The sequence below is a fragment of the Saccostrea cucullata genome, unplaced genomic scaffold (assembly GCF_032062105.1).
Source record: "Saccostrea cucullata isolate Sc308-1 unplaced genomic scaffold, CSIRO_AGI_Scuc_v1 ctg3917, whole genome shotgun sequence".
NCBI lineage: Eukaryota > Metazoa > Mollusca > Bivalvia > Ostreida > Ostreidae > Saccostrea > Saccostrea cuccullata.
The window spans coordinates 155,914-167,500 of NW_026923874.1; the positions used below are offsets into that span (position 1 = coordinate 155,914).

The 11,587-nt window shown below is 35.5% G+C and overlaps 2 protein-coding genes across 2 annotated transcripts in view; one reads left to right on the forward strand and one right to left on the reverse strand.

Annotated features, from left to right (window-relative positions):
* The first annotated feature begins 5,183 nt into the window (after positions 1-5,183).
* Positions 5,184-8,341, forward strand: LOC134265141 (uncharacterized). Its single transcript, XM_062747388.1, has 3 exons — positions 5,184-5,831; positions 6,239-6,925; positions 7,095-8,341. The coding sequence occupies exons 1-3, from the start codon at positions 5,774-5,776 to the stop codon at positions 8,204-8,206; spliced, it is 1,857 nt and encodes a 618-aa protein (XP_062603372.1). The 5' UTR covers positions 5,184-5,773; the 3' UTR covers positions 8,207-8,341.
* Positions 8,342-10,024: 1,683 nt separating this feature from the next.
* The window catches only part of LOC134265150 (small ribosomal subunit protein uS15m-like), a 6,740-nt gene continuing 5,177 nt past the window's right edge, over positions 10,025-11,587 (reverse strand). The window contains exons 6-7 of the mRNA XM_062747397.1: positions 11,223-11,281; positions 10,025-10,776 (exon numbers count right to left, since the gene is read on the reverse strand). Of these exons, the coding sequence (XP_062603381.1) occupies positions 10,240-10,776; positions 11,223-11,281 (596 nt within the window). The 3' untranslated portion in view covers positions 10,025-10,239. The remainder of the gene's footprint in view (positions 10,777-11,222; positions 11,282-11,587) is intronic.

The following is an 11,587-nucleotide window of genomic DNA, read 5'->3' on the forward strand; positions in this document are numbered from 1 at the left end:
ACTATATTGTTTTCATTTGATTACGGTATTTACAATAATATATGTAGCATACATTCTTTTTATTATGTACATGCATGTAATATCACTGGTACATGCTCAAGAATAGAAAAAAAATATTTTTATTACACAGTTCCCATAATAAATTGTTTTTAAAAAAGAGAAGGGTTCATTTATTTTTTTTTAATCTACCTTTATTGAATTGTAAGCTAATATGGTTTAATGTACTGCTAGACAAAGTTGTTTCAATTTTTTGATTAGGTAACCTTTAAAATCAGTTATTTTAAATTTATGTGTTATTAATTTTAAAACTAAAATAAGTATCAATAGCTCCATTGAAATTTATGTTATATAATAATAACAGAGTTGTAGAGAATATACATGTAGAATGTGCCTGTGTTACATTGTATTGGGTTTGTTAGGGTTTCCTCGGCGTGAAACGGAAGTGACATAATTTGCATCAAAAACAATGTGGAATGCTGCCTTAATTTATGAAAATGCTCTTTGTTAGCTTCAGATCTTTAGCTCGCTGGTCTGAAAAAATTAGGATGGACGACCAGAGAGCCACAGTGCCATCCATTGAAAAAAATGTATATTTGTTATTGCTCACAAAAATGTGCGCTATTACTCAATTTATTTCTCCATATATTTAAGATGTCATCGTAAAATATTCTAAAGTGTATGTTCCTTCACTACCTCCACAATAAAACATTCTCAAAAACCGCTGTTAGTAACCCTCCCAAGACTGAAATTAAGACCATACAAAATTTCGCCTGTTTATACCTTCATTGTCAAGACAATTCGGTCCAACGGGCTTCGGACGTGTCATAAAACCTTCTATATGAAAGTAGTAAGAAAACATGTCAGGAACACATGGTTAGAAGTATTTTGATATACACAGAAATATTCGAGAACCATCGCACATTGCGAATTTAAAGGGATGCTTTGCTTACGTTACACTATTCCTCTAGCAATAGAGAAGTGGACCTTTCGCCTGCTACGCGAAAGTCTGAGCCTGTCCACTTCTTTAAAGAGAATAACGTTACACCAACCTCCCTTTCTCTTTTTAGAAACCGTACATGTATATTTTTTAAATTCATTGTCTGAAGTAGACCTATATATGGTTGACGCAATTTCTGTATGACGCCATATTTTCGATGTGCCTAACCGATTAACTATCATTCATAATCAAAGTTTATGAATTTAAGAATATGGCTGCGCAAATACCGGTATGTTATCTTAATTACAACTATAATATACGATTCTTTATATTTTACTTGTTTTCTGCTATTATGTATACAATGTACTCTGTGACGTAACAATATACAATGCTATGACGTCACAATACATTCTTCTCGTCAACAACAACAACAGGACAACATGAAACACGCCGAATCAAAGGTAAAAAAGACAGAGAGTATGGCAAGTGCGAATGGTAAAAAATATTTCAACATCGTTTACCACGAAAGCAAAGTCGAAAGTGAAAAAGTGACTGACTGTGTTGTAATCTTTAATGGTAGCAAAGAATCGTTAGCAGAAAGCTCGCCATGTGATAAAGAGGAAGTAAGGGAAATAATCGAAGACTATTCAAAAGCACAATCCACCAAGGAAAAGGAAATTCCAGGAGATAATTGCCGGTCTTCAGACTTGAGTATGCTCGGTCTCGGTGCTACTTTTGAGAGAAAATCTGTTAATTTGTCAATCAGTAAGTCTGGATGTACCGTACCTCCACAGAATACTGAACGAATCGAAATGTGCAGTCAGGTCAAGGAAGTAGCTTTAGTAATTTCGGAATTGAAATCGAGAAATGCAAGCCCGGTTTATGAAGATGGTATCAAGGGGACAATGTGCCAGTTGAACTTTGGCAACAAGGATGAACCAAGGCAGGAGGAAAAGAGTAATGAAATCAAATCTCAAGTGCCTAAGGAGCTGAGTTTGCCCCCACTACCCAGAAATAATAATTCTCAAAAGCGCAGCAGTAAAGAGGGTTATAAAGGACCAAGGTCCAGGGATACACCAATGCCAAAGATGACAAAGCCAGTCAATAAAGTGAAGCCAATGCAAAACACAGATTCCTATTCGTACGATGATTCAGATGAGTCTATCGTTTCAATATCTAAAATACACACTGACAAAGCGTCTCAGAGTTCTGATATTGGCCCCTCAAGCCTGTACTTCAGTGAAGAAACACCTGAGGTATTGTCACCCTCTGATGGTCAAACTTTGGATAATTCTACATACACCTTCGTCACTGAGTCCAAAGAAACAACATCTACAGAGGAGGACAAAAGAAAGCGTCCGATACAGAGAGAGAAGGTTCGAAAACCTAAGCCTAAACACTTGCCAGACATCCTTACAATTGATAATAAGCGTCAACCAGAGATCGGCAAAAACCGTGTTCCGGTAGTGCTGAAAGCCGAGGCGAGGTACCTTAACGGAGAACTTATGGTGACCGTGAAGGATGAGAGAAATAGTTGTCCCGCGGATGCTGATGTCAAGATTACTGTTGTCCACGGTGCCTCCAAGAAAAAAATCCATTCCAAATTTGCTGCGTACAATGTGGTGCCTAGATTTCCCAGAACCTTGAACTGGGACCGCGATATTGTCAAGCATCGAGCTATGCGTCCACCCTTTAACACGCATGTGGATCCCGAGGCAGCAGATAGACACAGGCGCCATTATGGATTGGAATGAACATGATGCACATGTACTTAATTGAATGAGTCTTTTGGTTTTTGACACACAAAAGTATAAAAAAAAAATTCTTTGATATCTTTCTTTCTAAAGAATTCGAACTCCCATTCTCCATTTTCATATACAATTGTAATATGAGCTGAAATTAATTTATAATTGTTTAAAAGGTCTTTTTTTAAGGGTAAAATTGTTTAATTTTAATAAAAGTTGTAAATCTTTTTTTGAATATATATACAGTACCTATGAGTTTGATGATGTGAAAAATTCCCATTTGAAAATATGAAGATGAATAAAGTTTAATACATGGATTCTCGTTTTGATGTTATATACATGTATACTATCATCTGTAAAAGTGGACAACTTTTTTAAAGTCTACTTTTTACTGGATATTAATCGCAGATTTATCTGAATATCTCATTAATTAAACAACAAAATGTTTTCTTTGTTGAAGTGAAGATTAATGACTGTGATATCACCGGGGGAAGGTGGGGGCAGCTTAAGCGGATTATTATAGCATTTAATTTTAATTTGTCAAATTCTTTGATTACCTCAACAAAATATAAAAAGAGTTAATTATATAAATAAAACAATTGGATAATGGAGATTGAAATACTGGAAAATAAAGTTCACACTGGGTTTTGTCCAGATTTCCATCTTGTAGCACAGGTATTATGACCCCACCTTACCCCACTGATCATAATTTAAACGATTTGAAATCTATACTACCATAGGATGCATTTTTTTCACAAATGTATATTTATTACATTGTATTCATCATGTGTCATGATATAGAACCATTTAAAATCTACAAAACCCCAAAATAATGCTTCCACAAAAAAAATACTTTTCCCACTATACATTAATAAGTTTAATAAATATATTTTGTGAAAAAAATTTCCAATAATTCCCCATTATGGCCCCGGGGGGGGGGGGGGGACTTTAACAATATAGAATCTACACTACCCTGGGTTGCTTCCACATAAGTTTAGCTTTTCTGGCCCAGTGGTTCTTGGGTAGAAGATTTTCAAAGATTTTACCTATGTATCTTTATGTAAAAACAAACGGGAGTTGAACATACCTTTCTCTCTTATAATGTATAAGTGGGGTATTTTTTTTGTGGAGCGATTTTTATTTTCCTATATATTTTGATGTAATTTTTTGATATTGTACACATGATGAATAATTGTAATAAATATAATTTGTGAAAAAAATGTCCAATAAGCCCCGGGGCTTTTCTATCGGGGGGGGGGGGGGGGGGGGGGCCAAGTGGTTCTTGAGAAGAAGATTTTTTAATGACCAGGACACATTTTTGCATCAATCTCCCCGTAGACCCCGCGCAGTAATATCTTTTCAAAATTTAAATTACCCCTTGGACAAATGTGCTTGCGAAAAATTAATTTAATTTCAGTGGTTCTTATAATAGTATCCATATACTGAAAAGATTATATAGAGCAATAACCACAATTCATGAAAATTTTGTCTCGCTAATCAAGAGTCAATGACTATCTCAGGTGAGCAACAAAATAATGGTATTGCAAATACATGTAGTTCACACTGGGTTTTGCATCACATGCATCTCTGTAGAACAGGACACATGCATCAAACCGATAGACCCCGCGCAGTAATATCTTTTATTTTACGCGAGATGGACAATGTGCTCGCGAAAAATTAATTTAATTCTCGCTTATAATAGTATCCATGTAGTAGATTATATAGAGCAATAACCACAATTCATGAAAATTTTGTCTCGCTAATCAAGAGTCAATGACTATCTCGCGAAAATAAGGTATTGCAAATACATGTATTTAGTGATCTGCATGTCCTCTAAATTGCATGATTTACTGAGTTACCCTCGTATTACTTTCTCTGTTGAAGGTCGTCATCCACTGTACCATTACTATTTCACTTAATGAATCATCTCACAGTACAAATAGCATGAATTTCATCGCATTGTTCCTTGCATATTTTCATCTTACAGGATGATAATTTTCTTGATTCTGGTCAGCCTGTATATTTATAAAAGACATCTCATGTACATGTAAACTATGCTGGTTTATCCCTCCTTAAGTGTGCAGTTTTTTTTTTCATTTTGATTTAACAGTGAAAACTTTGAAACTGTTCAAAATATTCTAGAATTACAATGTGAAAGATGTAATTGTATTTAAAACGACTGTTATACATATAATGTAATCATAATTATGTATACAAGAACAGTTTTGCTAGACCGATCAATTTCGAGATCTAGCAAAAGATTTGACAATTTTCATAATGGAACATTTTCATTCATAATGCTATTAGAAACCCAATCCGCGAGAATTAACATAAATTTGCTTAAATTAACTTTGAATTCAGAAACCTGACTTTAAATTATAACAAAACGATTGAAATCAGCGCTACTTTGTATCCAGTTTTTGATTCGCACCGTCAAGGTGACATAACTATTCAATCTATACGACAGTAATGAGTATATTCTGGCGGGGGTATACAATAGCAACAGTAAATACTCGGGGAATAAGCGCGGACTTCAGTAATCAGATCATGCGCTATACCGGACCCATTCATTGTTTCCAAATAATAGATTACAGAAATTTTAAACTATTCAGTGCTAAAAGGGGCGTTTAAATGGCTTTGTCTTATTGCAAAAGCTGTTTCAATACAATAGCAGCGGTTTGTTTATTTTATTTTGGAATTTATTTGAAATTCTTGTATTGTGTGTTTGCAGAGGAGAACATTAAAAAATAACAATTTATCAGAGAGGATGGTATTGAACTAATATGATACATAGAGAGTGTTTAATGGAAACTTTCAAATTCGATTAATTTATCATTTCAAGACTTCACCAGGTTACTAAATTCGTCACATACACTGCAGTGTAGACCTCAATGAATGTGATTAAGAATTCCACTTAAACTTCGATCTTGGAATAGGATGGACACGAGTTAATTTGCAATTTTGAGACAGCTAAAATTTTATCATGGAATTGTGAACGCATGGATTCAATTTTAGTCTATAGTCAAGTGTCTTTAGTTTGCACAGTGTGAAGTTTAAGAGCGATTTTAAAGTGATATACATTATATCAGCAATGGCTTTTCTGTGTCCAAGTCGAGTTGGTCGAGGCACTAAAGAGAAGAAAAGGAAAGGTAATGAAATTTCTCAACAGAACTTGGAGAACTTGTCTTCATATTTCCTTACTATCAGATAATGTGTCTTCTTTAAAAACGCCTTCCTTTAATGACTTTATATATGACATAATTGAAAGATACCTTGAACACCCCTTTTAAAAGCTCTACCTGTCCATTTATGTTCATTATCATACAACGATTAAATAAGGATGTACACAAAGTGTGAGCAAACAGCACTTAGTAGTAAATTTATACGAGATCGAACTAACAAGGTGTGACTAATGGCCTTTTCCACATTTTATTTTCCATCCCTATGTCATGTATGTTGCATATTGAGATACCCATACAAATTTAAAATCCAATATTGCTACACACACTGTACACTTAATCAAATGTATATTGGCTCTACGACTTCCTCTTTACAGTGGCATCGTCCCCAATATTCGGTAGAATTACGGGGAGCGACAGTGTGGATACCCTTGTCCGAGTCGGTTTGGAGAAACAGCACGGACTACCTCCCAATGCCAAAATGGTGGTCCTGCAGGATTTTACGCCACAGGCTGAGAGAGAGATGGAGGTCAAACGAGGACAAGAAGTATTCCAGCTTTATAAAGACAAAGACTGGTCCTATGTCATCACAGTGGATGGACGGGAAGGGTTCATCCCGGAATCGTATTGTTTGGGAGTATCCAACTCACCTAGCATACAGTCCAAACCTAAAAGCAAAGACTTGCCGTGGAATTCCGGCGAATACAAATCTTTTGATTCTTTCGACTCGGATTCTTTCTTTTCATGTACAGATGATTATGTAAATGACATTGCAGAAAATGCGCAAAACTCTGCTGCTCTTAACCCATTAAATGTAGTAGACTACCAGAATGTCACCGTAACACCAGAAGTAAGGCCATTCCGGAAGACCTCTCATGGACACTTCATTGTGCTGTTTGACTTCACGGCTCTCGATGAGAACGATGTATCCGTGGAACGGGCCGAACTTCTCGATGTTCTGAACATAGAAGATCCAGACTGGTCCTGGGTCCGTAGAGGGAACGGGGAAGAAGGATTTGTACCCAAGTCCTACATATGTCCAGTGGAACCACTCAAAGCTCAAGGTAAAATTAATAATCGAAATATTAATCAAATAATTAAATACATGTATGCAAACAAAATACATGTAGGTTATATGACTTTATTTCTAATCTTTTCTTGTATTCTATTGTGATGTCTTGTTTTCTACCGGTATTACTTGTAAAACTTAAATACTCTAATATTTTATTTCAGAAAAAATGCTGGCACTTCAGAATAAACAGAAGCGAACAAGCACTCCGACAATACGTCAACCACTCCTTTCTAATCTTTCGCCAAGACGGTATTCCCAGTCAAGCGAACCTCCAGCCCTACCTCAACGAAATCCCCTACGAACTGCGGTGTTAAGAAGCCGTTACAACGAACTCGACCAAGAGTCAAATTACTCGGACACACAGAAAGAACAACATCGGTCAAACTCAGCAAACAAACAGAATGCCGACAAATTTTCGGTTTTAAGGTCCCCATTGGCAACATCATCCGGGGTCAAAAGGTCCAGCTCCCCTTCAAGAGTTTCTAGAAATTCAGAAACAATTTATCAAGGGGATGATTCCACTCATTCACCACCTTTGATTGTGTATGACAGACCCTATTCTCAAAGAGTAACAAATCGAATACCCTCTCCAAATTCACTTCCTGTCTACTCAGAAACAGCCAACCAGAACACGCGACAGCGTGCGCGGTCTGCTTCACCAGCTACCTCTGTTGGTTACGAGAATGAGCGTTCAAAATCAGCTTATGGTACCAGCGTTTACGCCAATTCCAGCACCAATATTACTAAAAATACGTTACTTTCTTTATCTGATCAAAATCTGTACAAGAGAAATAAACAAAGTGAAGAGAGTGTCAATAAATACAATTCATACCAAAATTTGTCATCGGGAACTTACAGTGTAGCTAAGAATGAACACCCTGGTATGGACATCAGCAATTCACCAAATGCAGCGATAACTAACCAATCGAATTCCTTAGCACATATCAATGACGCTAATGCAGGAACAACTAACCAATCCAATCCCTTAGTACATTACAGCAATATCCAATTAGGGTCATCACACGATGAAAGAAACACGACTAATGGGAACCTCCAATCATTCAGCAAGTCGGGCTCCGAACTCGTGATGATGTACAATTATAATGATGAGAACCGAGGAGGACTGAATGTAAAACGGGGAGAACTTATTTACGCTAACGGAGCAGATCAGCAAGGAACAGATTGGCTGTGGGTGTTCTACCCTCAAACGAATCAGTATGGCTATGTGCCCAGGAATTACGTGAAATCAACACAATTAAAGACTACTCTATGATCATAAACATTAATTTTTTTGGAATTTTTATACAATTTTAAGATACGAGCATCATAATAAATGATTTCACAGAGAGTTTTCTTGTAATGATGGCATTGATCTACATGCACATGGATAATGTTTTGTTGTTGCTGTTGTTGAATTGGATAATAAATCTGGCCCTAGACCATAACTCAAGTCAATTTTTTTTTATCTCCTGTGAAATGTTCATTAATTATTGAATTAAAGACTAACTTTAAAAGCAACTGAATATTTGTACAATAGTTGAAAGTTTTGCCCGCTTAACTTCTGCAATATTAGTACAACATAACGAGTTTGACTTAAGATGTTTCATGATCCCGGGGCTCGATTTCTTCACTGAAGATTCTAAAAGTTAAACTCGACCTATCTTCATTGTGCATCTTCCAAATCACATTTTTTTTTCATGAAAAAGAAAACTATAAAGTACATGTATCTGAAAAAGATTCACAGAATTCTAAACCCCCCTTTTCATTACCCGTAATCCAAGATTTGGGGGATATGTAGATTTTGCCCTGCATTTCTGCTGTTTGTCTGCAAGAACTTTAACCTTGACCATTACGTTTGCTTGGTTTAAGCTGTGGCTTTCATATCTGACAAGTCTATTTCTTGTGACAAGACCTTTCATGTTTGACCTCGACCTTAGAGTTTTACCCACTTTTGCTAAAATTTTCCAAACTTGATTTACTAAATGGTCTAAAGTTTTTAACCCTAATTTAGGCTAATCCATGGAGTCTGCAATCGCAGCGAATGGTCCACCTAAAAGTTAACAAGGGGGGGGGGGGACATTGGTCACATCGGCAAAAATTGACTGGCATTTAAGTTACATGTAACAGCTCTCATATCATGCATGTGCCATATTCGTGGTGAAATTCAAAATCGCTTTAGACTTGCCCCATGTGCCCGAGTACGATCACATGCACATGTTCACGATTGTACTTAAGATTTTATAATACGACCGAAACAAGAAAACATTTCTGATATAGATGTACATATACTCAGTTCATTATTCTATTTTATTTATATCCCCGTAATCGATAATTTGGGGATACATAAACTTTGCTCTTCCGTCCGTCTGTTTGTCCGCAATATCTTAACCTTGCCCATAACATTTAATTGGTTGCAGCTATGGTTTCCATATTTTCACCTTTATATTTCTTGTGAAAAGATCTTTCTTTGGGTAGCAACTTATTTGATCTTGACCTCGGAATTTGACCCACTTTTGCAAAAATTACCAATCTTTAACCATATCAGTACCATTTGAACTGTTGTTACTGATGCTTTCATATTTCCCATGAGCATTTATCACAACAAACCCTTTCCTAGACCATGACCTTAGAGTTTTTACCCATTATTAAAAAAATTTAACCATGGCCATACTATCTGAACATTCAGATACAGGACCTTCATATTTGACAGGGTTTTTTTTATCCAAAATTTTGAACTTTTAACCTTGCACTGTAGTTTGCCCTACTTTCAAAAACCTTGAGCATTGCCTATAGCTTTTGAACAGTTATTGCTGGAGCTTTTACATTTCACATGTGTATTTCTTGTGACAAGTTCCCCAAGTACCATTATATTTTACTCTTATCTTGATCTTAAATTTGACATACTTTTAAAAAGCATTAACATTAGCCATATCTCTTGAGTATTACATGCTTTGGCTTTCATACTTTATTGAGACCAGTCGTTTCTTTAGATAACATTTTTTATCTCTTGATCTTGAAGTTTGATGAGGATTTGAGAAACTTTTAACTCTTGCTACAGACTGCCTTACATCTTGATTTAATAAATCATACATTCTTATTCCCAGTTTATTTTTAATCAACAAAAACAGGCTTTTTGAGCAAATGTCAACACACTATCCAATGATGAAAATATGGGATTTAAGGGATATCATTGTACTTGTAGTACACCAGAAGTGTCTCAATTTAAAAATACATAAAATTTGTATTTTACATATATATTTATTAAATCCCTTTTTATTATTTAATAATTTCACAAATTTTGCCAGACTAATTTAATTCTTCCCCCATTTCCTTCAGTCTCTCCTCTCCCTTTCTGATCATATCTTGTCTGTGTGCCTCTTTTTCCCGACTTTGAGCCTTTTTTGCATCTTTGTCCACCTGGATCCACTTAAAAGTGTTCGGTTTTGGTGGTGGTTTGTTAAGTCTTTCCGTAACCCTTTGTTGTCTTAGCACTTTCACATTTTCTAATACTTCATAATCATTAATATTGTACTCTAACAAGTCTTTCCGAATCTCTGCCAGCTGTTTTTCCTTTTCTGCATAAAACTTCTCCTTTTCGTCATCTAGTCTTTCATACACTGTTTGAATTTTTTCTCGGATCTTGCGACAGGCCTCTTCTCGTAAGTATTGTCGCATTTTCGCTCTTCGGCTGTTCACGTCTACGTACAGCGGATGAGGCTTGTACTTGAGTTCTAGTTCTTTCAGTAACCAAATAAATCTCTGGTAATCCGCCTTTCTTAATTTCTTCAATTCTTTTTGCCTGCCTTGTATCTGTTCTTGCAATATTACTTTGGATATACCATCCTGTACAACATTAAAAAATGAAATGTAACAATATCACTTTGAATGAGTTATCCTGAAACCATTTAAACATTGTCGGGATTATCTACTTACATACATAGACTATTAAACAGATACATCATTACATGTATGATTTTAAGTCTGGATTTACACACTTATTACTAACTAGTCTGGATTTCTTAACATGAATACCCACAATTATACTGTAGAAGTACTTTTTTCTGCGTGGTACTAATTTACGCTATTAACGCGGTCAGAAATCTTCCGCGGAAATTTGTCCAAACGTATTTAATATATATGAAAGGAATAAAGCAACAGTCTAAGAAATCCGCATGATTTTCTTCCTGCGGATTAAACAGAAATTGAGATTCGGCGGAATTATGACCCCGTGGAAATAAGAACATCTACAGTATTCTTTTACTGATGAAATCTCCTTCCATCTTTCTTACCTTTTTGTTTTTCTGGCAATGTTTTAAAAGATTTCTGATCTGGATTGTTTTCTTTGCAACTTGAAAAAAAAAATGTGAGAAAAAATTACAGGACTTTAGTTCATTTGTTTTCCAACAATTCACTATAATATAGAAATGCACAATAAATGGGACATTTCCTAATAATTTCAAGAATTCATTGAAAGCTCAATAGTATTTACATGTTTAGCTGCTGTGGTCTTTGTGCCAAAAATGAATGAATTTAGAACTAACTATATTAGTACATATTATCTTGTGCTTCTTATGGTATGAAAAATTGGGTGCATACAAAATGAATGTAAACAGAAAATAATTAATTTCTAACATAAGTAAATAAATCACTCGAC

Bases quoted from the DNA above. Each gene is read 5' to 3' on its own strand.
- LOC134265141 (XM_062747388.1), top strand. From the start codon at position 5,774: ATGGCTTTTCTGTGTCCAAGTCGAGTTGGTCGAGGCACTAAAGAGAAG. The intron at 5,832-6,238 runs GTAATGAAATTT...TCCTCTTTACAG, and splicing joins TAAAGAGAAGAAAAGGAAAG to TGGCATCGTCCCCAATATTC. The intron at 6,926-7,094 runs GTAAAATTAATA...ATTTTATTTCAG, and splicing joins GGAACCACTCAAAGCTCAAG to AAAAAATGCTGGCACTTCAG.